Source organism: Leuresthes tenuis, unplaced genomic scaffold (assembly GCF_036924035.1).
Source record: "Leuresthes tenuis unplaced genomic scaffold, fLeuTen1.0.hap1 SCAF_12, whole genome shotgun sequence".
Taxonomy (NCBI): domain Eukaryota; kingdom Metazoa; phylum Chordata; class Actinopteri; order Atheriniformes; family Atherinopsidae; genus Leuresthes; species Leuresthes tenuis.
This window is the reverse complement of record NW_027325366.1, coordinates 16,187,686-16,212,888: the sequence shown is the minus strand read 5'-3', so window position 1 is coordinate 16,212,888 and position 25,203 is coordinate 16,187,686. Positions and strand designations below refer to the sequence as shown.

The 25,203-nt window shown below is 42.7% G+C and overlaps 1 protein-coding gene across 12 annotated transcripts in view; it reads left to right on the top strand.

The window, feature by feature from the left end:
• The first annotated feature begins 479 nt into the window (after positions 1-479).
• Positions 480-25,203, top strand: part of mycbp2 (MYC binding protein 2) — a 57,890-nt gene continuing 33,166 nt past the window's right edge. For 7 of the 12 annotated variants that reach the window (XM_072396646.1, XM_072396644.1, XM_072396643.1 and 4 more), the window contains exons 1-22: positions 480-1,176; positions 4,560-4,635; positions 9,647-9,862; positions 11,421-11,574; positions 11,844-12,040; positions 13,144-13,386; positions 13,751-13,822; positions 14,020-14,116; positions 14,214-14,287; positions 15,639-15,777; positions 16,916-16,992; positions 18,292-18,496; positions 18,610-18,774; positions 18,951-19,109; positions 19,234-19,438; positions 19,636-19,781; positions 20,895-21,005; positions 21,357-21,461; positions 23,808-23,927; positions 24,076-24,157; positions 24,443-24,560; positions 24,642-25,000. In XM_072396646.1, the coding sequence (XP_072252747.1) occupies positions 905-1,176; positions 4,560-4,635; positions 9,647-9,862; positions 11,421-11,574; positions 11,844-12,040; positions 13,144-13,386; positions 13,751-13,822; positions 14,020-14,116; positions 14,214-14,287; positions 15,639-15,777; positions 16,916-16,992; positions 18,292-18,496; positions 18,610-18,774; positions 18,951-19,109; positions 19,234-19,438; positions 19,636-19,781; positions 20,895-21,005; positions 21,357-21,461; positions 23,808-23,927; positions 24,076-24,157; positions 24,443-24,560; positions 24,642-25,000 (3,392 nt within the window). In that variant the 5' untranslated portion in view covers positions 480-904. The remainder of the gene's footprint in view (positions 1,177-4,559; positions 4,636-9,646; positions 9,863-11,420; positions 11,575-11,843; positions 12,041-13,143; positions 13,387-13,750; positions 13,823-14,019; positions 14,117-14,213; positions 14,288-15,638; positions 15,778-16,915; positions 16,993-18,291; positions 18,497-18,609; positions 18,775-18,950; positions 19,110-19,233; positions 19,439-19,635; positions 19,782-20,894; positions 21,006-21,356; positions 21,462-23,807; positions 23,928-24,075; positions 24,158-24,442; positions 24,561-24,641; positions 25,001-25,203) is intronic. The other 5 variants (XM_072396645.1, XM_072396636.1, XM_072396639.1 and 2 more) reach the window with 4 other exon arrangements.

The window sequence follows — 25,203 nt, the reverse complement described above, 5'->3', positions numbered from 1 at the left end:
GTCACTTTCGGGTCATTTTGCATCAACATCACATTAAATCATTTTACATCTCATTGTTGCTGGTTTTGGGACTCAGTTTTGAGTTACACTATCCCATTTTGCTTGTATTTTTGGTTGATATGAGTCTCATTGTGGTTGATGTTCTTGATATATTTCTGGTATACAACCAAGGGCCCCCTGACTCCTTGGACTTCTACACTGTCCATGCTGGGAGGGGCCCTTACAATACTTCCTCTCCGAATTAAATGCCCAGATTTCAACTCTGCACATTCTGCAAAATAGCACATGCGAATCTATTTTCAGTCTATGATGCTGTCTTCCATCTCCACATATGTCAATCTTCCTTTGCATTTGTAACTAAACTTCAAAACGTTTCTTACAGATTGGGAATTGATTGAATAAATCAATGGCAACATCGCTCAGTTTAGTTGTATGAAAATATCCCGGCATGCTAGCGACGCAAGACTCCGTCTGGGAGGGGAGGGATGATGGAGCTAAGATGGCAGCTCTACTGAGGGTGCTGCCTCTTCGGGGTCAAGAAATAATCAAGGAAATAATGAAACCGAAACGCAACATTTTTTGTCATGACGGGTGTCGTGTCTGCCATTCTACGTGATTTTTTGTTCTGTCTTGAAAACGTGTATTAGCGGGAGGTAAACATCGTGTTGACGCTGTGATCGGATCGGGTCGGATCGGAAGACCATAGCTGCACCCCTCAGATTGGCTACAATTTACGTGTATATTAACTGAGCACCGTGGATGCTATTTGTGGTATTTCTGCAACTTGGAGTGGACTAATGATGTGACATGAGGCGGATTTGGTGACAAGTGGGTTGCATCTGATGCCCAGATATTATCTGGCTGCAATATCTTGTGTGTGATATATGCATTGTTCTGCAAAACGATGATGTGTGCTGCTGCGGCAGCGGCCGCCGGTGGAGGGATTCTGCCTTCCTTATCGCCGTCGATGGGGCTGGGTGTCAGGGTCATTTCTGGAGCAGGAGCCGATTTATCTACCATTGGTTCGGGGATGGGTTCTTGCCCGACACCCGGAGCCCAGTCGGATTGTCGGACTCGGTACCAGCTTTTACTCTCAGGGCGAGCTCTGGCGGAAAGATACAGACGGATTTATACTACCGCCATCAATGATAAAGAGCAAGGGATAAATCAAGGAAGGTGAGTGGTTAATGTAAAGAAATATATAAACCATAGGCTGCTGTTGTCATTTGAAGGGCTAACTGGGCTAACGACCGCCAGCTAACGTTAACCCTTACGTAGCGGTACGCTAACAGCAGCGAGCTAACTTGCATGCAATTTAATTGATATATATACGGCTTAGTGATAAATCTGACGTGTCATAATTGTCATTGTGTTACTTGCAAACAAAAGTGCTTTGGACTTACTATTTAGCTTAAGAGATTTGCTCACTCTGTAGTCATTTTGGCACTGACTTCCTTAGCTTGTGGGAGCAGTCCCAGCTAACGTTACGATGGTTCACCCTTGTGCGAGTGATTTCAGTCAGGGGACTCTGGACACTGTATTTTTAGCTAAACAATAACACAAGGGGAACTGAGATAAAGGCATTTCCCCCCCAAGCGGCACAACTGCGAGAAATCAAATCTGTGCGGACGAGCTAGCTGGCTAACTGTCATTACAGCAGTTGTCAGTTCGTTGGAAGTCGTGGGTGCCACCGAGCTCAACGTAAACAAACGCACCTCTTGTATTACGCGTTTATTCATTAAAGGCTGTTTTAAACCTTCACAGCTTGGTGTTGCGGCACATTTTACTCAACTTAGCTGTTTAATATCGCTCTCTGTGTGATTTTTAGGCCCAACGGCGTCACTGTTAGCCAGCTAACGTTAACTAACGTTGAGTATCAGCCCTGTCCCAGGTTATCTTAACACGAGTCAGCTCTCAAAAACAAAAACGGCTGACTGTGGCTCGCTATTCGGCCACACGTTAAACATGTGGGATACACTGTCTCCCAGAAAGTGTTTGTAATGTCCCGTTTGCATGAAATGGGAGGCATGTTTGGGTGAGGATGTGCTGTGAGGTGGATGAACTCATTTGCTTTTCTAGCATAAGCGGGTGATACAGTTACGTCATTCCAGTCAGTTTGGTTGTACTCTGTGTGGCATTATTGTTGCATCCACCCTCAAAAACTCTGTTGATGTTCTCCAACCTTTCCGTCGTGTACAGTTGCCATTTAAAAGTAACGATGCACAGCCGAAGTGACACCATTCTGCTGTCACAACCATTCTCATTTAAGATGAAATAGTTGTGAGGATTTATGTGAAGAAAACAGACCAAATAACACCTGCATTATAACCCATATTGCTGTCATATAGCTAAAGTCAAATGTTAGATTGTCTGTGCTCAAAAATACATTTGGGGAACTGTTTCTAAACCCCTTGTGGTAAGTTTCGTTTTCTTTTCACCCTCTGGTTGACTTACTGTATTTCCAAGTGAAATCAGACGCAGGCATCCCTGTGCATTGACTTGGGCATTACCTCAAAATATTGAAGTAATGCCCAGCATATATAGTTCCTTTTAGCGGCCAATGACTTGGAGAGCAGGGTGGCTGATAGCTGACAAATAAAGCCAGTGTCATGTTTTTGTTTTCCACATTCTAAAATGCAGCAGTTTGATTCTAACAAAAGAAAATTGAGCACCTCAAAAAGTGCGTTTATTTGAGTTTTATATCACCCCATGTACAGAAGCGCATCAGCTAAAACTGTATTTTGACCGCATCAGCCTTTTCCTGGTATGAGGGACTTTTGGAGGGTTCTTCCCTCGATCACATCCCTTTCCACAGCAGGAACAGAGTTATACAGACTTCCTTGGGACATATTTTATCCCCCAAAATGACTTGGTCAAGGAGGCCGGTCTTTTGAGATTAGCCAATACTTGCAGCACAGGAAGTGGTTGATTGTATTATTAGTACATTTTTGAGTATTCTCAACATCTTATTTCTGTTTCAGTCATCTCACATTTGATCTCCTTTATAGATAGTAAAATCGGTTAACTTTGGGTCATGCTGCCCAAGTAGTTACTGTTTGCAATCACAATATTCAGGGGCCTCAGTCAGCTGGCGAGATGCAGGGCACAGTGTCAGCTGCAGTTGTGAAGCCTGTTTGTGAATGGATGAGGAGAGGGAGCAGGCAATCATGAAAACAAAGCGAATTAGAGCGGTAAATAATTGATTTTTGATTGTTTCACAGCGATCATATTCTGAGACACGAGTTAAAAACACCCACAATACTGTATAGATGTTTAAAATGAGCAAATTTTGATTTTATAGTGGCTGAAGCCTCTTTTTTTTTCCCATTTCACTACTCAGTGGATAATTCACAATTTCTTGCGGCTATAACTTTCAAAGTTGTGCTCAATTGCATTAATTCAGTGGATGATAAAGTAATAATTATACTTATTTGATATATATTGCATAATCTCTGTGTCGCAGTGCAATAAGATTACATTAAAGTAAGTATCTAAACACTTTTTGTAGAATATTTATGGAACTTATGTAGTTTCAGTGATGTGGACCCGCATCAGAACTTAGTATAAGCGTGGTTGAATTATTTTCCAAAGTCCTTGTAAATTTCTCCTATCAGCTTTCCATAACCCCCTAATGTTTTCAGTGAGATAAAGAAAAAGAGGTCTTTTTTTTTTTTTTTTTAACCATTCAACACCACCCTATCTGACCTGGCTACTGTAATCAGTTCTGTGGCCCCCGACACACCAGCAAAAAGAGGCACTGTTTTTCACAATTCCACGAAGCCTAATCTATGCCGTACCTTAGACCTGAGCAGAAACCCCCTTCAGTAAGACAAGGGGCTGAAGAAACTTTTGAGAATCTAGGAAAAAAAGGGCCCAATAGATGAAGTGTTGGGGTGGTCTGGGTCAAAGTGTGTTTGAGTTTTACGGGATCTCAAAAGACATAGATTGACAGGATCGACACTGACGTGGTGGCTGTAATACATATGTCTTTCAGTTCTTTTTACACATTACTAATAACAATCAACTTTGCATCTCCAAATGGCAAATAATTGTCTGTAATAATCCACTGACAGATTGAGAAATCTGTCCCTTATTATGTGTAACAATAGAAATCTGCTTCTAATGTGTTGTTTTGCACTTATAGTTTGCTGCCTTGGAGTGTAAACTGTCTTGTTTGAATAGGAGTAAAAAAAAAAAAAAGGGGAAGTGACACTGCCATGAAAGACAGTGTCAAAATGACTACCGTGAAGAAGAATATGTTGGTTTTAAAAAGGTGCCTTCACTTCCATTCGCCCGCTGAACTAGATATTTGATAATATGAGCTATGAGAAGACGACAACATGTCTTCGTAGTCATGCAATTTCTCTAAGTATAGTGAGCCGTAGCAGAAAGCATGCTTTAGTCATTTTATATTAAAGGGAACACTCGGGATGATATCCAGCTTTAGTTCCTCTGTGGATTTAAGCCCTTACTATGGATCGTTTCGTGCTAAAGTGTCTGTTTAATGTCATGCCGAAGCATCTGTTTTACAAAGCTGACTGATAACTGTGTGCTTCCAGGGGAAAGAAGGCTTTAAGTAAGAAGAAACTGAAAAGACGACAGAAAGTCAAGTCAAAAGTCAAATCAAGAACAAAGGTAAGGGATGCTTTGTTGTTACTGTTTCCTGCTATTCTGCAGTACACTTGCTATAATGCTATGGTTGCTCTGTTTTTATTTCCATTTCGCTTTGTACGTGTGTTTGCAGAGGATCAATACCTTTTATGATATTTATCCAGCTTTCCTGATTGTATATATCTCTTCAGAAATACACAATATGTAAGTGTCTGTCTGCAGTCTTGGTTTATTTATTAGTGGGACATAATTGAGGCTAAAATTCAAAGAGCTATTTAGAGCATTTGAAAAATGTAAGTGGGTATGTACATAATGTACATTTTTTTTCCCCATACAACCAATAAACCAATGAAAACTTGACTGACAGTTTTAGTTTGCAACTGTCAAAGCCTCATGTACGCGTAGATAAATTCTTACAGCTGCGTCGACTCTGCTGAATGAGGTGACCAGATTGAGGGTAAGATTAAAGATGAGGTCGGATTCTCTGCAGTCTTGAGGGTGTTTGGCAGAGCCATTATTTTCATCCGCTGCCGTTGGTCAGTTGCCAGTAAGCCCATCCACACATGAAGCTGGAGAGGTGGAGAGGCTGAATGTGAAACACACGGGGAGTGGCTCTGACTTGTGCATGATGGCCTGTTGCCGAGCGACCTAATGTGATCCACATCTCCACGGCAACGGTTGCCTGCCTCCATCTCCTTCATCCAAAGAGAGAACCAGGCCGGCATCAGAGAATTGCCTCATATGTGTACTTTTCATTGGGTACACGTGCTCGATTGTTGATTCCTAAATTATGAAAATGAACACATTGTACTTATAAATTATACAGATTAATGTCCACTGTGGGATTTTTCTAGAAAATAACAGTGTAGTCTCTTTAGATTTAACTTTATTAGTCAGATGTTTTTTTTTTTGTTTTTCCATCACATTGGAGGTGTATGCTAGAGAGATTTAGGCAAGAAAGAGTGGGCTTGTTATTTAAGTTCTTCAGTGAGTTGATGTCTTATAACATTGTAATAAGACAGAGAAGTGGGGCGCTGGCAAGGCCGGCTGGCTGGCTGTTGGGCATAAAAACGTGGGTTGCCGTTACACTAGCAGTCATGTTGTATTTGTATGCGTTGTGCTCACTCTTGCTCTGTCAAGGCGCCGAGTCTGCCGTCATTAGACAGGAGTGAGGTTTGAAAGCTCTACTTCTGTCCTCTTTGCCTGCCACCGTGTTTAAACATGAAAGTAGGATAAGAACAAAAGATGGCGTAAACACTCATCATCCTAATGAAGAGGGTGATGTAACGTCTTGTTTATAGACGGATGCGCGATCTGATTTCTTTGGGAAAAAAAACTGTAATTATATCAAGGTACTGGTGCATAATTAAGAATGGGGGGGGGGGAGAGAATACATCTATAATTCTTATCATACAACATCAGTGTTGAGCTTGACATACTTAAGTGGATTGGCAGATACTAAGTTCTTCACTGAATAAGTCATTGAAGCCGTGGGCAGCACACCATGAAACCATGGTCCTAGCTGCTTTGTATTGTGGAAACCCCCCCGTCTATATGTCACATTAGTCTCAAAAGGGCCTATATTGTATGCTTTGAATAAAAACATGCACTTATTTGCTTAGGAATTGAATTAGGAGAAAGAACATTCTTGCATATCTCAAACTTTAAAAAAAAAAAAAAAATATTATAGGATTATACAAAATCTGATCAAATGTGCCTATATGGTACTAGCAGGACGCATTTTACAGAGAGCTCAGTGTCCCCAGGAAAATATTGCTTGGAAAAGGGCAACTATAACCATTTGCTTTCGTGATATGCGGCAGAATTAAAGCTGAGACTTTGTAAAAAGTTAGCCCTCGAATACACCACCCAAACCCCTGTGTCATTAGTTGTTGAGCCGAATAAATGTCACTTTTAGCTCCTGCATTTTAGCTGAATATTGGCTCTAACTGCGAATGCAGCGGGGCTGTTCGCAGACATAATTCGTCTCAGACTGACACGAGAGGACGATGTACTAACTGTAATGTACAGGACGCCGCCTGTTAAAATAAAATTGTCCGACACAATGGAACGCAGCGAGGGAACGTGGCGAACCGTGGGTGCTTTATAACTACATAACTTACTAAATGAATAGGAAAATGTCCTCATTAAATTTCATCAAACCTATTTGCTGTTTGTGCCATTCATGTGTTGATGTAGGTGTTACTCTCAAGTCGCAGCTCAGCATCTGTTTCTCTGAAATGGCATCATTTGTTGCACACACAAAGATACTTAACAACACTAAATGCTATTTGGGAAGAATGATCTGCACACTTAATGACTTTTAACTTGTCCCCTGACATCCTAATTGAAAGGCACTCTTAGCTATTGCTTAACATTTTAAACAGTTTCTTATTCTTTATTAAGAAATATGGCCTGTGTAGTGGGATCTCTCATCATTGAGTTGGCAGAAAGTTCTCGTATTCAGATGGTTAGAAGAGGGAGTGAGTGAGTAGACAATTTCCTTTTACAGCGGTAATGTAGAAAGTTCTGCAGAGAGACACATGCCGGGGTTTGTGTCTCGACTATGACTCGGCTTGAAAGGCACGTACTCGGGCTAAAAGGCTGGGTGATAACGGGCGTCTGACTGGAAGAGGACACAATGACAAAACTGGGTTTGGCTTTTTTTTGTTTTCATGTCTCGGAGGAAAGACAGCTGTGTCCTGTCCAAACGACACAAGGTAATACCGGCTCCCATTTTAGTGTTTTCCAGAAAAAAATGCACCTTAAACTCATTTGGCACGGCGGTCCAAGTGCACAGTCCCTTTATTAAAGCCTCTCGTTTCGTTTTGAAGACGGTGCTTTTAATCTAGCTTCTGTTATTTATCCAGTGGGTGTTGTAGCTTGTCTTTAAGTGCTGTCAGGGACTCTGCGCTAGCCTTTTTTTGAAAGCCATTATGTGGCCATTAAATCATCAGGGAAGAGCAGATGGAAACACAAAAGAACACATCACACCTGCAGCGTGTTTGGGTCATTAGTTGATTATTCGGAACAGAAATGGAAGAAAACCCTAAAGCAGCAGAGGGCTTGGGATACCTGGATCTGCATTTTCTTGTGTGCGTCACAGCTTGAAAGTGTCACGTTTTACTGATGCCTCTCTGATGCCTTTATTTCTGAGGAGCCGCTATCCTCCCCACTGGTTTTAGCTGATAATGAATGACCTCTCTCCCCAAATAGATGACATCACCCTCTGTTATTGGGATGCCAAAAGCGCAACACTGCAAGGGAGGCTCGATCGATCGTTGCGATCCTCTGGAGGTTGCCTCAGAGCTGTAGTTGAAATACCTCGCTTGGTGGGATGAGAAAGCTGATCAATTAGTTAGTTTATCAAGTTTCTTACTGGATTGTAGTTTGTCAGATCATTTGTAATTATTTGGATTGAGGTGCTTAAGCTTTGGTGTAATGATTTTGTTGTAAATTCTAACTCTCTGCTCGTCAGCCGAATATATAATTCAGGGTTTGCATTACAAACGCCTCAATTCAGCAAGGCCACAAATGACACCCCTCACAATGACCATCGAGTTAATTCAACACTTCTCCAGAACGCTTTTATGAAAAGCCAGTAGAGAGCCTCGTTTGTCAGGGTTTCACCTGATGTCAGTGTTTGGTTTTGTACATAATCGTATAACAAAAGAATAAGCAGAAGAATTTTTACCATGACTAGTTTTCTGGTGATTGGTGAGCTGCTGTAAGTTGGCAGCAGCAGCTCGACGTCATCTGTAATATGGGATTCTTGTCTCCTGAGCCGAGCTGGGCCGCCTAACGATGCTCGAAATGGGTTTGAAAAAGAGTGAGTGACTTCTACTGAGGTCATGATTCATGACTCAGACCCCCCCCACCGCTCCACCTCCATTCGTGTTTTCACTTACTTTCACTTTTACTTATCTGATGAGTGGTTTGCTTGTATAGCTGCAGAGTTTGTCAGCACTGATGCGATCTTTATTCCATCGCTACCAGCACTGAAATAATCTTCTCTGAATCAGTCTTTTGAAAAATGTTCATGCAAATCTGCCCATAGCTTTTTATTTATTAACCCTGCTAAGAACGCCAAAACCACAAAAGAAGCACCTATCCCTCTTGCCAGAGGTAAAGATGCTGTTTTTCTTTCAGTTTTGACAGTTGTTGACTGTACTCTGTAGGTTTTTCTTTGAATTTGACGCGTGTCGCACACAGGGAGGCTTATCGGCAGGAAAATGCAATATATCAGCGAATATGAGGAGTACGCTCACGGTTTCGCAGGGGAGGCCATGTTACACTGCTGTGTTTCTACAGCAGCTCAGACCAGGCAAACCACTCTGTGTTATTAGTGACCACCACAGTTGGTCTCGCGTGCTTGGAAGGAGTGGATGGGGCAGGTCGTAATGGGCTGGTTCAGTCTGCACTGAGCTGAATATCTATATCTATCCGTCTGTAATCGGACGCATTGTCTCTTTGAATGTTTGAAACAGGGAAAGATGTGCTAGGCTGGTCTTAAAATCAGTTGATTGCAAAACACATACAACAGACGGTGTGTTTCTGTCCATCCAGGCTAGATGAGAGATGATGATAGAAAGAAATTGTATAAAGACTGTGTCAAACAGAGGGTTTAGCCTCCCAGCTTATTGTGTGTGTATATCATTTAATTCCAAGTCAAAAGTAAAGAACATCTTCCCCTTTATTTGGTTCCTCTCATGAGTTTCAGATTAAAAAGTGATTCAGTTTATGGCAGATGGCAGGCGTGTGGTTTGATTAAGGGAATCATCCGTGGGTGAACATAACGGAAAATAAGTAACCTTGTGAGCCATGAGCAGTGGAGAGACCTGAATCAAAGTTATTCTGTTGTTTTTGTGTCCATTGTGACATGAAAAATATGATTTAAAAAATGTTTTTTTTGTTTTTTATCTGTTTTTTTTTTTTTTAGTTAAATACATGTGTGTGTGTGTATATGTGTATATATATGAAAACTGCCCTGTGCAGGTTTTCACTCTCCTCTTCCATATTACCTGTTTTTCCACAGGCCGAGAGTCTAGATGGAGCCCTCTGTGTGCCGGACATCAAGCTGCACAGCAACCCATCCGCTTTCAATGTCTACTGCAACGTGCGGCACTGTGTGCTGGACTGGCAGCAGAGAGAGGCCTCCCTGGCACTGGCCTCCAGGAGCTCGGTGCAGAGCGGCGACTCAGACAGCGAGGAGGAGGAAGAGTACCGCGAGCCAGCCGTGAAGCTGCCAAAGGTATGAGCAAAGAGTTGCGTTGGCCGCTCATTTGGTGGCAACAGCGCATCGCGTGATGGCGAGAGCCAAGCTGTTTTCTTACGGGGTCTGTTCGATTTCACTGCTCCGTCTAACTGGAATTACTTCACCAAATTTATAACCCTGGGAGATTTTAAGGTTCCTTTAGCTCCCTTTTCTACTCCGTGTGCCTGCCGATTGTTGTGCTTAACTCATTGCTTGTCATTGCCCAAGCTGTCACTATTACAAAATGTATTCTACACCTGGCAACACAACTGAAAATACAAGTTTTCAGAGCCTGAATTACACAGTTTGCGCAACAGAAATTCCTAATTAAAAATGCACTTTCAAGTGAACGTATCCAAACATTATCAGTTAGATCATTAAGCGTGCCTGTCGATGTTTTCTTGATAACACGAAACCAAAAAAAGTGACCGTGCGACCCCCGGCACACGCGTGTTTTCACAGAGGCGCCGCTCCTTTTGTAAACCAGATTAAGTATTTTCCTTGATTGGATTGGGAGGCCTTGCTTTCTACCTTCTGCTATCTCCACCCTTAAATGGAATCAGTGGTTCGGAGAGAAAAAAAAAACAAAAAACATGTGTCATGTATCCTATTGTGTGCTACGTGTGTGAAAAGGTAACTCTGTATCATCAGCTCTGAGCTACACAATACAGGTCACGTGTGCTTTTTTTAACCCTGGTTAACAGGTGAGCGTTCCACAAAAGGCTAGATTCCATCTGTAAGCGCGCATTATGGTGCCATAGAGCACTGTTATCCTCTTTGAGGCGAATGCAATAAGCTTTTGATGATACAATATTTTTTTGGGGTGGATTTAGTTTTAAATCCATTTAAACAACTGTTGCTGGTGGGCCATATGTTGACAGTCTTTGTTCTTTTGTGTGTGTGTGTGTGTGTGTGTCTGTGTTTCAAATGGGTAACACTGAGAGAGCAGATGTAAGCACTGATGAAATATCTTTTTGTCACTTGTAAAGATCTTACAAGAACACCTATAACCTATTCCAGTTTTTGTAAAATTCTACTCTTCAGGAAGACGTTGTCATATCTGTCTTAGACAGATTGCCCGTTGGATTGCGCTTTTTTTTTTTTTTTTAAATGTAGCTTTTATAATGATTCTAAGCTTTTACGTTTACGAAGAAACTTATTCACTTGGATAGGAAGTTGCACAGAAGCATTACTCGATTCAGTAATGAGTCATACTGACAGAGACTGAGAATGGCATTCTTTTCTAGGCCAAACTCCTCCGCTTGCCTTCCTTCTTCATAAAGCCAATTGAGATGGTCTTTTTAAAAAAAAGAAAAAAGAAAAAAAAGAATCAAGGACGTTCAATTCAGCTGTAATTTCTAAACGTACTGTGGGACCTTACCTGAATATAGGTTATCAGGAGAGCCATTCATCCACGCAATATTTTCACAAATATCAGTGCGTTCCTGTGGATGTTGAAGCAGCATCGCAACAAAATGAACTGGGCTCGGGTTGCGGTGTGGCGGGTTGGTGTTCACTTGCTTGTACAAATGCGATTCTCTCTGTGTGTCTGCAGATCATCGGCATTGGCCTGTGTGGGGTTTTTGAGCTGATAAAAGAGACCCGGTTCTCTCACTCCGCACTGTGCCGGCGGAGCCTTCAGGCTCTGTTGGACATGTTGCAGGGACAACAACCTGAAGGTTTCCAGACTGAGCCTCCCGATGTGCTAGGTAAAGTTGAATATGCCTCCACTCAAGAGATTCAACGGATGGTGGCTTTGAAGCTTAAACTGTTCATTCAGAGGGACCCCATCAAAGAAAAAGTGTTGCAGCTCAGATACTTTGCCCAGCAATATTTAGTAGAAGTTTGGTTTTTGGTCTGAATTAAACTGCTGTTTGTTTCTTCATTCATTGAGCCTATAATTATATACACTGTCGTATCATTTTTCTCTTTCACAATTATCCAACCTTTCAGCCACCGCTTTTTCTTTCTTTGTCAGAATCTCTTTTCCAGTTGTTGTTGGAGACCACGGTCCGGAGCACAGGGCCCAATGACCCAACGGGACAAACGATCACAGCCCTGTCCTGTGCCTGCCTCTTCAGTCTTGTGGTGGCCTGGGGAGACACGGGCAAAATCCTGCAGGCCGTCTCTGCCATTCTCACTAATAATGGCAGCCATGCCTGCCAGACGATACAGGTAATCCGCCAATTCTCACGAATATGAAGCTGCGTTCAACAGGTCGAGTGTGACATTTTCTGTTTTTCGTTGTTATTTTGCATCTCAGAGGGAAAAAGAAAAGAAAATTAGATGGTTGTCACTAGGACAAAGGTAACAACAGGTAACCAGGTTTTTCAGTCTTATTATGAACTTAACACCTGTTCAGATCTCTATCTCATAGCAAACAAATGGGTTTTGTCCAGAACTTCCACATGATCTTGATGCTTGTCTGTAGCCAAAGAAATGGCTCAATGACGACGTTTTTACATCGCTTAAATTTGAACTTTCGAAGACCTCTCCACAAAAATCGAATCCTCTTTTTTTTTTTATCAGTTCAGGGCTTTTTTTTTCCCTCCACGAAAGTTCTTCTTGGGGTGGATAAGTAACCTCTGGCTCATCCGAGCATTTCCTCTGAGTGTAGAGGCTCAGGGCAATGTCTGGACGGCTCAAATTGAGTTTTGTAGAATATCAAGCCACTCCGATCCTCCCGTTTGATTACGTTACTCTGACTGGATTCTTCCGCCAATTAGCTGATATTCTGCCTGCCTCCGTCTCTCTTGTCTTTTCAGACTCTCTCTCGTATCGTTTCTGCCTTCAAGTCAAACCAGTTCTTGCTAAATATTTGATATCTTCAACACGGGTTACTAATTAGTAGAGAAGCTCTTTGATCAAGAACATGTTTTAACCTGTGGTTGCATATGTATGTACATATTTTCTTTTTTTTCTGAAGACTCCTCATCTTCTAGTTACTGACTGGATTCTGAGTCATCTCAGGGGCAGGCAGGGTGCTAAGAAGTGTGTGCTTTCATGCTGTGCACGCCTGTGTATTTGTTTGCTTTAGTAGGAATAAAATGTAGCGAGATCAGTTGTATGTGTAGTTGCTACCATAGAAATAGTGAGAGTGTGTATGTGAAAATGCATGCGCGCCAAATGACAAATGTATCATTAATATAAGAGTCTGACTAAAATCAGCAATGAGGAAGCTCACTGACGACTTCCCGCTGGGTGTATAACAGATTTACGGATACACCCTGTTATGTCTCATCAGAGGTTTTCCTTCCTCTCCTGTTGAATCAAACCAGGTCCCCACCATACTGAATGCACTACAGCGGAGTGTACAGGCTGTCCTGGTGGGAAAAATTCAGATCCAGGATTGGTTTGGAAATGGCATCAAGCGTGCTGCTCTGATGAACAAATGGGTCCTAAAAGAGGTGGCGATCGATGAAGATGAGCGCTGTCTTCTACAGACTGATGGTTCCTTCCTTTACTTGCTCTGCAAGGACGGACTCTACAAAGTTGGATCAGGATACAGTGGAACTGTCAGGGTATGCAAGATGAATGTTGCCTTTGTCTAGGGATTATTTTGGGTTTCTTCTCAGAAACGGAAGAATTAAATGTTACTTTGAAAGTCCAGAGAACTCTCATTTTTAAAAATACCTGGTTAAAAGATAATGGGGGTACTTTTGAAACATGCAAAGTCGCAGGCTGTTTCAGCTTCTCTTCTAGGAGTTTCTGCTTTATTCTAGCAGTACGAAACCATCATTCTGCTTTAAAACTTAGTTTGTAGTTTTTAGTTAAAAAGAAAAGAAAAGAAAAAAAAAGCCAACATTAAAGTACATTCTTTTTCATCTCTACATTTAATCAAAGTGTCAGAGGTTATTATTCTCACATGTATTCAATGCCCCACAGGGTCATGTCTACAACTCCACCTCTCGCATCAGGAATCGAAAAGAGAAAAGGTCATGGTTGGGCTTTGCTCAGGTAAGTATCGGAACTTCCATTGAACATGTGCTCCAATTAAAGAGCTTTAAAAGGCTTTTAGCCTTTTAGTTGTTTTCCGTGTAAAGCTTAGCAAATATCTCGCTGCTACAGGTTTCAAGCTGCAGATATGTTATGTTATGTTGGTGAGAGTCTGTTATAATTGCAGATCAGCAGTTGTGTTTGTGTTGTGTCCTCAGGGGTACTTGTTGTATCGGGACACAAGTAACCACAGCATGTCGGCCATCAAGATCAACCCTGAGACTCTGGAGCATGAGGGGGCGGTCACCATGCCAGGTGATGAGAAAGCACTTTCATTGGCTCACGTCACCACACACTTAATGGAGGTTAAGTCAAACAAAATGGCAGTATATTCACTTTCTTCTCTTTGCAGGTCAACATTCGGATGGACAGAACATCATCTTCACAGATGGAGAGTATATAAATCAGATCGCCGCCTGCAAAGATGTAAGTTTTTTTTTTCTTTCTTTTTTTTAACTTTTGCTGCTAAAGCTCCTCAGCAATATGAAAGTATTCCTCTTCTTTCTGTGGCTTTTTAAAGGAAGAAAGTATTGAAGTTTGAAATGAAATTCGTACCAGTCAGAGTACTCGTGAGTGCGTGTGTACAACCGATCATAGAAAAACTCCTCAGCCGAGAAAGCTCACTTTGACGAGTGCTTCTCTCATCTTATGAAATTGTGGGGTTGTTGAATTCTCTGCAGGCGATCTCAAGTGTTTTAGTCTGGGCCTCGAAAGTCCTCCGACTGTCACCATGAACTACATAATAGCACTTGAGCTTGAATACTAAGAGATAAAGACACTGAAATCAAATGCTCCTGTCGCAACAATTCCACCTTTTTGCATAATCGCAAATTAGTAAACGGTCTCTTTCCTAATCTGTCATTTCCCGTTTTGTTAGTCAGTGAGGGTAGTGTTTCCTCTAGTTTAAGACCCTGTCACTCCTTGACTCAAATAAGGATCCTCAGCTGATCGCCAGCTGTGCAACATAGGGAGGTGTGGCTGTGACTGTGCAAATATGTGAGTGTGTGTGTGGTGTATGAGGGCAGTGGCATCACATATGGGTATTCTCTAGAGAGCTTAAATTCACAAGCAGTTATCTGCATAAGCACTCTAATGTGAGTGGGGGAGGGGCAGATGTGGAATCCATATATCTGCTGTTGCAGTAAGGCTTTTCCTGGGCTAATGGAGGGGGTAAGGGTGGAGGGCGGGGGGGTTGCATGCATTTTTACTGAGCAACTAACCTATGCAGTCAGTGCACAAACCACTTAGTTTTATCATCATGACCATATAGTGAAAATAAGACAAGCCCTATGCAACCCTACATCCCTGTTTTGTATTCCAGTTGCCTTCTTATTCTTTGCTTGATGTCTTCCTATTTTACTCATCTCCTTTAGTAACAATTGTCCCTTTCATCCACAACCTCTTGACTCTGTTTAACTATGGAGGTTCTGTCATCTTTCATCCTCTACATGCAGGAAGTTTTGTGTTGCAGCGTCTCGTGCACTCTGCTAAGAGTCAATTTGAATTTGGGCATAAGTTTTAGCCACGTAAATGTTAAAAAAAAAAAAAATGCATGCATGCACCGATTTTTTTGCACTACCAGTTTCAGTGAGTTGCCCCAATGTACTGCAGCTGCTGATGGTGGACTTATCCACGGCTAAAGTTGGGATCCAAATATCGATGCAGCCCATGAGTAATGAGTGCGTAGGGCCTTGTGGTGATGGTAGAAGCAGGGAAATGTCTTCTGTGTGTTGTGTAATGAAACACTGTTTCTTCCTGTACGCCCTCACTCCTGCAGGATGGGTTTGTGGTGCGGATCTATACTATGAGTTCCGACCCAGCCCTGCAGCAGGAACTGCAGCTGAAGTTGGCAAGGAAATGCCTGCACGCATGTGGCATCTCTCTCTTCGACCTGGAGAAAGACCTACACATCATCAGTAAGTGATACAGAATGTACTGAACTCAGTGAAACTGCGGTCAGTGATTTATATAGAGTGGTGTGAGAAAGTGTTTGCCCCCTTCTCGATTTCTCTTTTTTTATTGTATGTTTGCCACACTTAAAGTTTTAGATCAAGCTAATTTAAATATTACACCAGGCTAACACAAGTAAACACAGCATGCAGTTTCTAAATGAAAGTGTTTAGCAGCAACAACTGCAATCAAGCGTTTGCTGGAGATGAGTGTTTTACAGCTCTGTGGAAGAATGTTGGACCACTCATCTTTGCAGAGTTGTTGTAATTCAGCCGCACTGGAGGGTTTTCGAGCATGACGCGCCTTTTTAAAGGTCATGCCACAGCGTCACAGTCGGAGTCAGGTCAGGACTTTGACTAGAACAGTCCAAAGTCTTCATTTTGCTTTTCTGAAGCCATTCAGAGGTGGACTTGCTGGTGTGTTGCGCTTCAGCTGGAGGTCACGAACAGATGGCTGAACATTCTCCTTCAGGATCCAGACCATCATACTACCACCAACGTATTTTAACGTTGGTATGATGTTCCTTTTCTGAAAGGCTGTGCTACTTTTACACCAGATGTAATGGGACACAGGCCTTCCTAAAAGTTCAACTTTTGTCTCGTCAGTTCCCAACAGTCTTGGGGATCATCCAGATGTTTTCTGGCAAAACTGAGACGAGCCTTTATGTTCCTTTTGCTCAGCAGTGGCGTTTGTCTTCGAACTCTGCCATGCAGGCCATTTTTGGCTCTTTCTTATGGTGGAGTCACGAACACTGAGGCAAGTGAGGCCTGCAGTTCTTTGGATGTTGTTCTGGGGTCTTTTGTGACCTCTTGGATGAGTCGTCGCTGTGCTATCCTGGGATGGTTCACCACTGTTCCGTGGTTTTGCCATTTGTGGATAATGGCTCTCACTGGAGTCCCACAGCTTTAGAAATGGCTTTATAACCTTTTCCAGACTGATGGATCTCAACTATTTTGTTTCTCATTTGTTCCTGAATTTCCTTGGATTGCAGCATGATGTCTGACTTTTGAGGATCTTTTGGTCTGCTCCACTTTGTCCTATGGAAATGATTTCTTGAGTCCCGTGTTTTTGGTTCTAAATGGTATGTTTTTTTTTTTCTCGCAGGCACAGGCTTTGACGAAGAGGCAGCACTACTCGGAGCAGGCAGGGAGTTTGCGCTGATGAAAACTGCCTCGGGAAAGGTGAGTGATGGCTTGTCTGAAATGTTTAACAGTAGTTAAAGTTAGAACAGCCCCAAATGTGGAGCTTAAGAGCTTTTTTTTTCATGCCAGTGTCAAATTCATCACCGTAGAGGGTGAAGCGGGGGGAGTGCAAAGACTTGGTACAGATTGTTTCTACTTGCCTAATATTATGCGTCTGTTGTGTTTTTGAAATGATTGACGTCCGGGACCTCTTGGCTGAACTATATTACAATGATGCTTGATCAGTGAGCTGTTTTAATGTCCTCCAATCTGTCCTGTTTAGTTGTGAATCCAGCCATTGTTTTAGCTGTTGTATGCACACCGAGCTCTTAAACCTTAGATAAGTAGTTCCCCCAGCAATGCAGTAGCTCTTGCTTTTAGTGCACAGCCATCATCCAGGTAAACAGAACAGGAACACTTGATTAGAAGCTCTCTGTAGTTTTGAAGTTCTAAAAGAGCACAAGCCTGACAAAGTAGCAGTGGCTTTAATGCCCAAAATTGAAACGACAGTAGACTGAACATCATAGATCTGTGTTTCTGTATAAAGCTTGTAGTAGGAACTAGGCACCTTCAGCTCAACTGCAGGACCTTTGTGATGCAGTGAAGTAGACCCATTTTTCCAGAGACTGTCAAAACCTTGAGAATGCATGAGGAAACTATTTCTGTAGGTGGGTTGGAGGGTGTGGTTGTTTGTGCCTTCAGTGTAGGTGTGGTGCACTGTGCTTCTTTTGTAGATGGCAGCCGAGGGCAGTTGCCTGCTGAGCATTTTATGTGTCTGTGGAAAGGCCGAACCTCACGGCAGACTTTATCTGCAGATTACCCTAACTCAGACGTGCTGGATGGGTAAAAATGGGAGCAGCTGACCTGTGCCTTGGGTCCAGAGTTTGCTCATCACTCGGACTCAACATTATGTCAGGATTATTATATTACTGAAAGATGTCAAAGGTCTTGTGGTTATGACTTACAAGCAACTGCTAGCTCTCATATGTTGCCTTTGGAATGATGTAATTTGAGTAATAAAATCTCTTACCTCAGCAGCAGACTTTGTACATATATCAGCAAAAGCTCCTCTATTTGAATGGCAAATGTAGCCAGGCTGATAGTACTGTATTTGTGCATCAAATTCATATCCTTAAAAGCTCTATTTTGGTAGAGTGGGCAAAGTCAATTGTCCCTGTTTTTCTCTAAGCATATTTCAATACGTACAGTAGCTCTAAAACTATTTGTCTAGCCCCTAATCTTTTTTTCTTTCTTTTTGTGTGCATTTCAACATCTCATCTCTCATCTTCTTTCTCTTAGGTCTATTACACAGGGAAGTACCAGAGCCTGGGAATAAAGCAGGGTGGCCCATCAGCAGGAAAATGGGTGGAATTGCCAATCACAAAGTCTCCCAAGGTTGTCCAATTCTCAGTCGGCCATGATGGCTCTCATGCCCTTCTGGTAGCTGAAGATGGAAGCGTGTTCTTCACAGGTTCTGCAAGCAAAGGAGAGGATGGGGAGTCCAGTAAGACATTTTGAAACCACATGCAAATATCCATCAGATCATTCTATCAGACATTACTTAAGTAATGAATGTGGGGGCAAAATCTATGATTTTTTTATTTTTTTCCTTTGCAGCTAAAAGCCGCAGACAGCCAAAGCCATACAAGCCGAAAAAGATGATCAAATTAGAGACCAAGATGGCTGTGTATACAGCCTGCAACAATGGCAGCAGCAGCATCGTCACAAAGGACGGGGAGCTCTACATGTTTGGCAAAGATGCCATTTACAGTGACAGCACCTGTGAGTTAACAAAGCTATTTCAAATTTTCCACTTGAGGGAGCTTTTCTGAGATATTTCACTATGTTGCTTGCCATATTCTGCATCCCTATGATGAAGACAAAATTAACATTAATTTGTCCCTATTGGAAAACATTTTATTAACTTCCATCGTGTTCCAAATGTTTTCCCTCCGCAGGCCAGGTGACGGACCTCAAAGGTCACACTGTAACTCAGGTTGCCATGGGTAAGGCTCACACATGTGTTCTCACCAAGAGTGGTGAAGTGTGGACATTTGGAGTGAATAACAAGGGCCAGTGTGGCAGAGACACCGGGGCCGTAAGCCAGGCAGGCAAAGGTGAACAGACCGACTCAAAACGACACAAATGCATAAGAGCATCATTTCCAACATGTCTGACGTTGCATTGTGCAACTCCCAGTCTGACTGTTTTCCTGCTTGTGCGTGCGTTTGTCCGTCGCAGCGTTTGGTGTGGAGAGCATGGCCACGGCCATGGATGAGGACTTGGAGGACGAGTTGGAGGAGAAGGAGGAGAAGAGCATGATGTGCCAGCCAGGCATGCACAAGTGGAAGCTGGACCAGTGTATGGTTTGCACTGTGTGTGGAGACTGCACTGGCTACGGTGCCAGTTGCGTCAGCAGCGGACGACCTGACAGAGTACCCGGAGGGTAAGTCACGACAACAGGAAGGGATGAGGGTGGGGTCACAGTCAGGACAGCATTTGTGTTCATCAGTTAGAATCAGGAAAATAAATGCTTCTCTTACTGGTGGGGCTATTTTTTTTTACCTAGATTTCTTGCTAAATAGTTTAACACAACATATATATATTTTTCTATCTGTGTGTGTGTATCTGTCTGTCGACCAGTATCTGTGGTTGTGGGTCTGGAGAGTCTGGCTGCTCTGCGTGTGGCTGCTGCAAGGCTTGTGCCAGGGAGCTTGATGGTCAGGAAGCCAGACAGAGAGGCATCTTTGACGCTGTTAAGGAGATGATTCCACTGGATCTGCTGCTAGGTATTTGCCAGCTAATCTCTTTTGACTGCAAGCTCTGTTTTAATTGAAAATGTGCAACAGCAAATGTATGGTGTGGTTCTCTCCAAGCAAACGAGTCCCTTTGCTTCATGTATGTGTAGCAGTGCAAAGTGCAAAAGGGGTGGTAAGGGGGAGTATAGATCAGAGGGTGTGCAGATTTATCACCTCACCCCCAGCATGTCACTTCACTGGTCTCAAAGCTCTGAAACGGCTCTGCCCATCACGGTGACAAATGAAGAAACAGCCTTTTCTGGAAAGCTTAGTGTCATCCGGATGCAGCCGAGCGGCACAGTTTGAACACACAGCACCACGGGTCTTAAATTAGAGTCTGCGGTTATATCGTCATGCTTATCCACATGGGGCTTTGTGAACTGAAGGACAATCTTGTTTTCCTGTAAACATCAGTTGTGGATCACAGAACCTGCCAAAGATCGACTCTTCAGATAAAGATGTGGTTCTGATACGTCTTTTTTCAGTGTAAAACCTCAAGCAATTTGGTCAAAATCCCAACAACTCGGCTTCTTTTGAATCGGCCTCCGTCCCAGTGGAGAACACATGGAGTGACGCTTGTAACCCTGTTTCAGCCTCCCAGAAATGCAGCCCTTTTATGTTCCATTCTTTTTTTTAACACAAAATTTAACACAATTTGTCCATTTCAGCTCACTCACCACTCACATTGTTCACGTTTCCTTTAAAATCAAAGACGTATGATCAGTCATATGCATGCAAAAATCTCATGCACATGTGATGCTAGAGTAGAAGCAGTAATACGCAGGGTTCTCCATTAACTCACTGCAATAAAATACTGTCTTGACCAGGGATGAGTGCAAGCAGTATATCCTTCTGAGCTATGCTAGCACAGTGCTTGTGCTAGACCCATCCCTCTGTCTGTTGCATTTGCTTGAATGCCGTATTTCTCGCTCTTGTCGTCGCTCATCCTTTGTGACAATACTGGTGTTGTGCAGAGTCACTGCTTCTCCATCACGTCTCCCCATCACTCATTGATGTGTGTCCTGTTCTGCTCTGCTCTGCTCCGTCTTCCCTCCTCGTGCATCCTGTCTGGGCGGCCTGTACCTCGGCCTTTTATGTTTTCAGCTGTGCCTGTCCCTCCCCCCCCAGGAGTGAACATCGAGGAGCACATTCAGATCCGTCAGGAGGAGAAACGACAGAGGATCAACCGCCGCCATAGGTTGGAGGAGGGCCGAGGTATGGACCAGAACTAGACAGAATAAGTTGGAGGAAGATTTTCTTTTTTCTTTTATTTAGAGTTAAAACTCTCTTAGACTATTCAACATAGGCACAGGGGTTGTGACAGTGGGGATGGCTATAGTGGAGAGAGTGAAATTACAAACAGTATGTCCATCCTTTTTAGTATCAGATACCTTCAGGTGTTGTTATTGGCTTGAGTGTTGTGCCTTGGTGACTTCCCCCTTGCTTGTGTCTGCATAATTTTTCAGTGTGTGTGTGTTTGCGTATTGTTGTGGTGTAGTATTATCATGTGTTCTCTCCCATTTTGTGAGCATTGTGCATGCATGTGAAAGTTTTTTTCTCCCCCAGGCCCCCTTGTTTTTCCTGGTCCCATTTTTATGAACCAGCGTGAGCAGGCCCTAGCCAGAATAAGACCCCTTCAGGCACTAAGGCATAAACGGGACAAGCACAAAGGTACTATGGTCTTCACTAACTCAGTGGGTGCGGAGACACCCCTTTGACTCATCTCCCAGTGTGGCTGTCCCGTCCACCTCCTCTTTCACTTTCTGAAGGCAGGACTCTTGTGTGTTCACCAGGTCTCACCTTAATAAATCGTGTCGCCTTGCTGGCATCGTCTCACTGTGGCTCACAGGGGTAAATTGCTGCAAAGTCTCTAGACTGGATTAAAGACTGCTTTCAAGAGGCTGATTAGCTTTTTTTATTTATTTATTTTCTAAGTTTAAAAAAAAAATTGATCCCATTTATATTGCATTCATTAGTTTGGCATAAGAAAAAACTTTAAAGATTCTAGTCCTTGGAGTGGAATGCCTGTAATGCTTTCTGCTGTTTTTTTTTTTTTTTAAGACACGAGCAGAAATCAGCATCCTTGTCTTACAGGGTTTACCATTGCTCCCATTGCGGCTCGTCTGTTACTTCATAGATACAGCTGCAGCATTACAAGCAGAGAAAATAGGGAGCCTTCGAGAGTTTTGACAGATCATTTAAAAAGTTACCAGAAAAACCATCCTACATGTTTCCATTTATGCTTTAAAAACAGAAAAAGCATTTGGGGCACACTCTCTGTACAAAAGCAGCTGTTGGTTATGGATTTATTTATTTTTTAATGATTTATATTGGCGGTTTTGCATCTGCCTGTCTAATATGCTGCTGTTGTTGCTTTTCTTTTCGATGCACATTCTGAAAAAGCTGTCAAGATGACTGAGGAAAAAATTGTGTTAAAGTTGTTGTCACGATACCCCGCTTATTGTGTTCCAAGTGCAGCAACGGTTTTCTTCTTATTGTCATTTAAGAAACTGAGGTTGCTCTGCTCTGCTGAGTAACACCCCCCCCCCCCACCAAACTATCCATAATGGTTTATACGGAATTATAAAGCCTGGATGTGACGGCATATCCTCTGAGCATCCTTCCTTATGATTTGCACTCATGAATGGGTGCTACGCATTCCCTCTACTGGGAATATCATGGTTCCTGTTTAGTATTGTCAGGCTGCTTTTGTGTGATTTAAGATGTTGTTTAAAAGCACTTCCTTGTAATCTCTAACATTGAGAGTTGTGTACTAAACCTTTCACCCAATCCTTTGGGCCATAAGCTGCTCAATATTTATTTTCCATTTACTGTGGGATTGTTGAACCCGAAGCTGTTGTCTCATCTGTCTGGGCTTCGTTACAGAAATAAGCCACAATGAGCTAGTTTCTTCCATCTAAAAACCTTGGATTCACTACTCATTGTTTTACTGTCACATACTACATCCGGGACCTCTCACGGGGCTCTCAAGTGTAAACGACACTTCCTCTTCCTTATTAAACACAGAGAGATGTGTTCAAAGAAAAAAAGAAATTCAAATTCTTTGCAAAAGATTCAGTTTATCTATTGGAGGGTTTCTCTTCAATGCCATCACAGAGGAGTGCCTGCAAGTAGGGGTTAAAAAGAAGGGCTCATCTCGGTTTGTTTGGCAATAATAACCGTACTTGGCAGTTAACTGTACCAATAGCCAACAACAATGGATGGAAAATGTTCAATACACCAATTGGATCACATCCATTTGCTAAGAGCTGGTGTCCCATCGGTCAATCCAGTGTCAAAAGACTGTGTCTCTTGTTAAAAACACAGAGGACTATATGCATAAGGACACTTATGCATGCAGATTTTTCTTGGCTTAGACACTGGTCTTCGCAGGTCGTGCACCGGTCACACGGTTACTCAGTTGGAAATGTCTTAACCGTTTATTGTCGGGATCTGGTCTTTTCTCAATATATTTGATGATGACGATACAGGCGGTGCTAACATTGTAATCGGTGCCAGCCAATGTGCCGTACTAAGCTAACTGTCACTCATGTATCAAGTGCATTTTTACTTCTTATTATACAGCGCTACTGATAGTCGGATAGGAAACCGGAAAACATTGTCAGCTTACATTTTCCACAAGTCCGTATTAAATTCTGAGCTGTGAAATAGAGTCTTGTGGTTGAGCTCAACCTCATTTCATTATTGGCTAAACAAGAATTTACAACCACTGAGAGTCTACATTTAGGGAACAATCAATCAGCCTCTGCCAACTGTGTTTTTGCCCCCTGTTTGTATACAAGAAACCTGTCTATAGTCGGAGGTTAGTCCCTCCTTTCTTTACCAGCATGCTTTTTCTTTTTCTCACATTTTTCTTTTTTTTTTCAGTTCACCTTCCTCCAGCTCCGTTTTTCAGGACTGAGCAGAGACCCCCAACTCAGTGGTCTAAAGCAGCTACTGCGCTTCTCTGTCTCTGCTCTGCACTCAAATGTGCTTGCTTGATTGTTTGCCTTGTAGATGGTAGCAGTGAGCGTGGAGAGAAGGACGCCAGCAAAATAACCACCTACCCCCCAGGGGCAGTGAGGTTTGACTGCGAACTGCGAGCTGTGCAGGTCAGCTGTGGTTTTCACCACTCGGGTAGGTTCTTTTCCCTCATGGCCGCCTCTGGTCACTCGTATCATTGACTCTGTATTGTGTTAGATTAAAAACGAAAAATGATCTGAAGCCATCTAACAAGAATAAGCTGACAGAAGAGAATGACAGTCCTGATTATGGTGCTTTACAGTGGTGCTGATGGAGAATGGAGATGTTTACACCTTTGGGTACGGCCAACACGGGCAGCTCGGACATGGAGATGTCAACTCCAGGTACGTTTGTGTGTTGACTTGCATGTTTCAGTGAAAAAAATAATTTGTAACCTATAAAATAGTTTGGGGGGGATAGAATACATGTTCTTTTGTTTACCTGATACAATTGTATCAGAACAGACAGATCAGTTTAAATGCTACGTGTAGAACTGCATTACCTGTAATTCTATAGCTGCTGTTTCTAAAAAAGCTGAGTTGGTGAACAAACTGCAGTTCTCTTTACTTGCCACTTAAAATCCAAATTTCTACCTTTTTTTTAAAAAATTTCTTACATTTTTTTTTTAGGGGTTCTCCAACTCTGGTGCAGGCACTTCCTGGCCCTAGTGTCCAGGTCACAGCAGGCAGTAACCACACGGCCGTTCTCCTCGTGGACGGGCAGGTCTTCACGTTTGGCAGCTTCTCGGTGAGAATCTATTGTAATTTTTTACAATGAGCTCCCACTGTATTTTTCTATTTGAAATGTAACGATTCCTTACTTTCCCAGAAAGGACAATTGGGCAGACCAATCCTGGACATGCCCTACTGGAATGCCAAGCCGTCACCAATGCCCAATATTGGTGCCAAATATGGACGAAAGGCCACCTGGATCGGTGCCAGCGGAGATCAGACATTCCTTCGGATCGACGAGGCTCTTATTAACTCCCACGTCCTGGCTACTTCAGAGATCTTTGCCAGCAAACACATCATCGGGCTCGTGCCGTCCTCTGTGTCGGAGCCACCTCCGTTTAAATGCTTGCTCATCAACAAAATGGATGGAAGCTGCAGAACCTTCAATGACTCAGAGCAGGAGGACCTGCAGGGATTTGGCCTTTGTCTGGACCCTGTGTATGATGTCATCTGGAGGTAAGACCCATGACTGTATGGTAATGAAAAGCTGTTAACCTTTTTATTTAATGAGGAAACTGAGAAATGGCATGTTTAGTGCATTTAGATGTTTTTTTTGGTGAATAAAAGGGAAACACTCCTGTCATTATCACTGTTTTTTTGCTTACTGTGATTAATAATCTTCTTCATGTCTTAACTCCCGTCCATGGCTCTCCTTCTGC